The sequence below is a fragment of the Morus notabilis genome, unplaced genomic scaffold (genome assembly GCF_000414095.1).
Source record: "Morus notabilis unplaced genomic scaffold, ASM41409v2 Scaffold1621, whole genome shotgun sequence".
NCBI lineage: Eukaryota > Viridiplantae > Streptophyta > Magnoliopsida > Rosales > Moraceae > Morus > Morus notabilis.
Window position 1 is genome coordinate 62,956 of NW_010362618.1, and position 6,102 is coordinate 69,057.

General features: G+C 37.8%; 1 protein-coding gene across 1 annotated transcript; it reads right to left on the reverse strand.

The window, feature by feature from the left end:
• Positions 1–930: 930 nt before the first annotated feature.
• On the reverse strand, positions 931–5,580 carry LOC21385609 (mRNA-decapping enzyme subunit 2). The gene is made up of 8 exons (XM_024168478.1): positions 5,241–5,580; positions 4,539–4,690; positions 3,863–3,990; positions 3,341–3,436; positions 3,081–3,233; positions 1,878–1,981; positions 1,726–1,793; positions 931–1,546 (listed from the first exon to the last, which is right to left on the reverse strand). The coding sequence occupies exons 1-8, from the start codon at positions 5,318–5,320 to the stop codon at positions 1,359–1,361; spliced, it is 969 nt and encodes a 322-aa protein (XP_024024246.1). The 5' UTR covers positions 5,321–5,580; the 3' UTR covers positions 931–1,358.
• Positions 5,581–6,102: the final 522 nt, after the last annotated feature.

A 6,102-nucleotide genomic window follows, 5' to 3' on the forward strand; every position in this document is an offset into this window, starting at 1 on the left:
TTCAATGAAAGCCAACAAGGTCATATATTCTTCTATAACATTCGATAGTGATCACCACCATCATTGTGAAGCGATTAAGCACATGCAGAACCCATCTTGTATGCACTTCCAAACAATCAGCCGAAACCACAAAAGATCACAATCAATCAAGAAGCAAAGATTAGCCACATAGTTTAGAAAACGGATTAGACACATGCATCTTTGGGCCTTGGCCACACAAAGATCTTTCTGAATATTAGCTGCCCAATCCACTGCTGTGGTCCAGCTATACGTCCTTCTCAACCTTTTCCACTTGACACACGAAACCTTTTAGAGGCATAAGAGGATCAATTATCTGCCATTTGGTTGGAGGGTTCTCATGGGTTTGAACATAAAAAAACAATCCAAACCCTTATTTAGTTGCATATTGTTGGATTTTGGGTTCACTTCAACCTAAAATTAAAGGTTTTGTAGAACCCCCTCCCCCGCGCCAAACTTCTTTGGGTTCTAAACCAAGACATTGTTCACAAAACTAACTTAAAGGGCCTTATGAAGCATTTTCACTAACATTTTTTAGAAACTCATAGTTCTAATAATGTAACCTAATGTTGATTCAAACTTTATTTCATGTTTAAACCTTATACTATCAAACGCCAGTTTGAACCACAAAAAACCTATATATATGTTCAAACTGAAAAGTTCAAACCCACACAATTCTAACCCACAAAGTGAGCAGGGCCTATAACATAACGTCGCACACTCATATTCCGGAATTTTACAGAAGCAAAGAAACTTTACGGTCGAACTACTAAAATAGGATGGGATAAAAGTCAGAGACCTAAATGCAATTGAAAAGCTAGGTAATAGTTCTTGTGAATCTAAATTCCAGAGAAAAGTTTGTCAAAATAACATGACATTTCCCTGACATGGATAATGAAAGTTTTCAACATATTTCCATCAAAGAACAGCAGAGCTATCTAACTGCTGCCACCCTAATCTGTTACTCACTATTTGATCCCAATCTAATTGAAAAGAGACATGTACCAGTTCTTTCTTTAATCCACCTCGCCTAATAATAAAGAATGAACAAAGAGAAGCGCATGCCTACACAGAGGGTTTCTGTACAGAATTTACATCAAACACAAACCTGAAGTTCTTACACCAATATACAAGGGAGCACAGCCACAATCTTTGCGAACGCACTAGTTGGTGAGCAGTGATACAAGTGACATGGGATCAAGTAACCAAGGATGTGAGCTTCAACAACTTTACAAAGCAGCAGGTTAGAAACTAGTTGGTGAGCAGTGATACAAGTGACATGGGATCAAGTAACCAAGGATGTGAGCTTCAACAACTTTACAAAGCAGCAGGTTAGAAACTCAAGCGGAGAAACCAGCTTCCATTGCTTGTAAGATTGAAGCAGTGTCAAACCTGAAATTTCTGAAGCTCTTGCCAGGTCCTGTGTCAGGAGGGGGAATTTCAGGTTCAGGTGGTTTAGTCGGCTGGGTCTCTGGTATCGTTGCGCTATTCCCTATCGAGGTGTTTTTTGCTTTCCACACAGAGATTGCTAACATAATGAAAACAAAGCTCGTCAGCAGCATACGAGGTTGCATAAGACCCAGGCTTACACATCACTAGGTAACCATGATGACTAGTGGCTCGCAAGTGAATGTATGTGCCTGCGCCTGCGCTCTGTGTGTGTGTGTGTGTGTGTTAGAGAGAGAGAGAGAGAGAGAGAGAGATTACCTCTGAGAGGCATATCAGGTTTTGGTGCAATCAGCGGCTGATGTACTGAAATCCATGATCTCAAAGCTCTGCAAGAAGACATTAATCCTTTGAAACTTAGATCATACAACCACTAGAGAAGATTATAAACATTGATTATACAACAAACTTACGCTAAAAAAGGGGCCACCATATAAAGTTTAAGGCCAGTGCTCCCACGAGATATAACATCATCACTTGCCGGCTGAAGTTCATCTAGCCGCTGCCATGCAATTTCCTGCAAAGACAAAACAAAAGGTTTGATCTCAACATTTCAGCTACCAGTGCAGGATACAGGAGCTAAAAACTCTAGCAATTCTTCATAGTAAAAATACATAAGGAGAAAATCTCAATATTACAGCAGTGATACTGTGATACAGGGGCTAAAATCTTTCCTACCACTTCTAAATAGTACAAACAAACCCAACCATATAATGGAAATCATGAAGCAGAAAAAAAAAAGAGGAAAACACCAAAATAATTGATTCAGATACATATTCCCGGCTATTGCAAGAACATTATTTATGTTATTATGAAGGACAAATCGAAAACACAAAAATGTGTATCCAATATTTTGAGCTGCGTTACGCTTTCGTTTAGGTAAATTATAAAAGACTTAGTTACGCTTTCGTTTTAGGTAAATAACACAATTCTTATAGCTGCGTGCCAAAGGATGTAGTTAAGCTAATTAAGTTAAACAGAATTGAACAATGGTGATTCCTAGGAGTTCCGAAAACTTCAATTACATATCAGGTTCATCAGTCATCGACTCATACTACTGTAATTTCTTTTGTACTTTTTTTTCGGAAAGAGACAAAATATCATTAATTTATTTTGTACTTTTGTTTCTTTACTTCCGTTATTGGAGGAGGAAGGACACATCTTTACAACGATACAGAATTAATCCTTATACAAAGTATTTTTTTCATCACAGCTCACACAAAAATACTAAATCATGTACAAAAAAAAGGGCAAACATTAAGAAATACCTTGCACACTACTAATGTCTCAACGATATGCTGACAACTTTAAATGTATGAATCCATCAGACCCCTCTCCCAAAAAGAAAAAGAAAAAACAAACAAACAACGAACCAAGGTTGTAAAACTACTCCAAAGCTCATTCAATGGCATAAAACCATTTTAAAAAAAAAAAGAACATTACTCTAAAAGCTCATTTCAGTTGCATAAGAACATTAAAAAAGTTAGTTGGCATCCTTTTCAGGAGTCCTTTCCAGAACTTAAGTGTAATCGAGTAAAAGAATAATGTTTTCTTATAGAAACGTCGACATAACAATAGATAGATAAGCAAGATTGTCCAATTAAAGAATCACATACACTGATCTCTTTTTTGGTGAGGGGTGCAAAGGCAGTATCATCCTTCACTCCAGCAATTATATAGAGCCGCACTCTTTGCTGTCCAAAAGTTTTTTCAATGTATTCATCTTTGTCAAGAAGCAGAGCAACATCAAACCCTGTTTCCTCCAGGACCTGCATTTGCAGCAAGAATTACAGCTTACACCAATACTGGAGGCAGACAGGTGGACTGGCAACTAATTCCTCCCAACACAAATGAATTGGATGAAAGTTAATCTTACTTCTCTGATGGCACATTTATGGTCTTCCTCGTCTTTGTTCTTTTTGCCACGTGGAAAACTCCAACTTGACCCTTTCCATCCCTTCACCAATACGCACTGCAAATTGAACAAATAAAAAACAAAGTCAGAACATTTTTATAAGATTATAAGACCAATGTAGACTTCTTTAACCTCTTAAAAATTGAATAACGTGTTAGCCCAATTGGAGTCCAAAACCATAACGAAAAACCTTTAGTTTAGCCAAAATACCTAATAATTTCAGTTTGTCTACTTGTCAATACTTGATCTCTAATTTTTATTTTATTTTATTTTATTTTTTTGGGAAGCTATGTCCATTATGACTTAGTACATTGACTAAGTGTCCATTTTATATCCAATGCAAGATCATGACATACAAAAGTGAATTTCTAACACCAACAGATCCCCCAATTTAGGATGGCCAGATTACAGAAAATACTGTCATCAAATGGAAAACAAAAATTATAGAATAATTATCGCTAACTTGTTCACAAGAAACCTCACCCGTTCATATGTTTCATCCAAAATGATTGCGCCAGTTACAGGAACTCGAACTTTGTAGGAAGTGAAGTCCTTGAATATGTCATCAAGGTGAGCCACATAAGGCTTTAGAACATCACAACTATTAAACACTGCATACATATTAAGGAAACGATGTATGTGAAGCAAAATGAATATAAAAACAAAAATACAACAAATAATGATTTATAACAATCAAGACTAGTAATTCAAAGAGCTTTATCAACTACATTCTGGTCTGTGATCAAACCATCAAACTTACACTAAAATCTAATAAATACAACACAATCACAGAACAATACAAAAAGATCAGCGATCAATCTTGATATTAATCTAACAGAGGATGTAGACTTTAATGGTGACAACATCATATACACGTAACAGATATATGTGCACAATCCTCAAAATGCAATCCGAACCCACAAATTAAATATCAAAGATTCAAAAGGATAGAAAGACATCCAGATTAAAGTATATGCGTGCGAGAAGAAAAGTCAAAACGGTGAAATGAACACAACAACATAACTTCCACATTAGTTAGATACTTGTACCTGCTTCTATCCCAGAGATAAAGTACTAAATATTAACCGGTTCTTCTACAATACATTTTAGAAAAGAAAAATGATAATAAATGGACTTAAGGATAAGCTGGAAAGGATACTTAAAGAAGTGAACTCCTTCAGATTAAGTGACTTCAGTGATGGATTCTTCTCCACCGAATTGTCCTCATAAAACCAATGTGCATACTCCACAAGGAACAAAATTCTCTCAAAGGACTGTAGATCTTCTTTTGGCACATTCAAAACAAACCGACTGCATATAGAAAGAAACAAGAAAGAAACTACTCAGCTATAGTCAAACTTAGTCCTAAAGAGAAAAACCCAAACTGCAAAAAGGAGTGTGGATCACTAATTTGACTCTCAATTTGAAGTCAAAGAAAATGTACACACTTAATAAAATAATTCTCAAAATGCTTTGTCCAGTTCTAGAGATATTCTTTTGTTTCCTATGAATTGTTATTGAATAACTCACAAGAAACTTCGCATTGATTTTCAGGTAATTATAATTCAAAACAAGTATCAATTTCGCAAATAGTTAATCGAATGTTCATTTTCAAGCATACATTGCTAAGTTTTCGATAACAATCGAAAACTCCACTATTTTCAATTGCTTAGAAATAAACCGTGGCTAATTCAAGCAATTAACAGACACCATATCCACCCAAAGACCAGAATTCGACAAGAACAGACCGTAATACACTGCGCCAAAAAAAAAAAAAAACCCTATTTTCCTCCGGTTTCTACGAAAACAAACGGAGCAAAGAAAATTTTAGAAAGAAAGAGAGTGGGAACGGGAATTGGACCTGCAGAGATCGTCGAGGAGCTCTTTCGGAGGGAGGCCGGCCTTGAGTGGAACACTGGAAGACCGGTGGATTCCCGACATGGCTTTCGATGTATTCGACGGCGAGTCTGGAAGCTTCTTCTTGGCCGGAGATCTTTCGGTGGGTGGCTTGGCCGACGGAAAGAGCTCCCTCTCCCTAGGCCTAGGGTTCCGAGCTCAATCCCACTCCGGACGGAGAGAGAGAGAGAGAGAATCACCGAAAATGACGGGCTGCGTCAATGGGGGGAGAAAATTTGACAAAAGAGACCAGAAGAAGAAAGCATGAGTGGGGATCTAGACATTTTTTTTTTATTTTTTATAACTTTACGTGTATCTTATGTGTCAAAAAATGGACCCCATTTTGACTCATATGTATATATAAAGATCACTTAGAGCTTATTTGGTTAGAGGATTCGTTCTCTAATTCGAATCATGATTCATAGTTTGTTATAGTATTTTTTCTCATAAAAAATACACGTAAACTGAAAATGGTTCTAATCTCATGGTTCTAATCCATGAACCAAACGAGCTCTTAAAAAAACTTATTTCCCTCTCTCGGGATTGAACATACCCATCTTTTTTTTTTCTCTCTCACAGATCGACACTCCTTTCCATTTCTTCTCTCTCGCCGACCAGACCCTCCCGACTCCGACCAGACCCTCTCGAAGCCGACCGACCCTCCCGAAGCCGACCAGACCCTCTTGAAACTGCCAGACCCTCCCGATGCTGACCAGACCATCCCAACGCCGACCAGACCCTCCCGACACCGACCAGACCCTCCTGAACACAGACCGACCATCCCAAACGCCGACCGCCCATCCTGAACGGCGACCGACCATCACGAA

What these genes read in the sequence shown, in the direction of transcription:
- LOC21385609 (XM_024168478.1), bottom strand. Translation starts at nt 5,320, where the DNA reads ATGTCGGGAATCCACCGGTCTTCCAGTGTTCCACTCAAGGCCGGCCTC. An exon ending in TGGATGAAACATATGAACGG is followed by an intron (nt 3,437 to 3,862) that starts GTGAGGTTTCTT and finishes TTCAATTTGCAG; the next exon opens with TGCGTATTGGTGAAGGGATG. An exon ending in ATAAATGTGCCATCAGAGAA is followed by an intron (nt 3,234 to 3,340) that starts GTAAGATTAACT and finishes CTGCAAATGCAG; the next exon opens with GTCCTGGAGGAAACAGGGTT.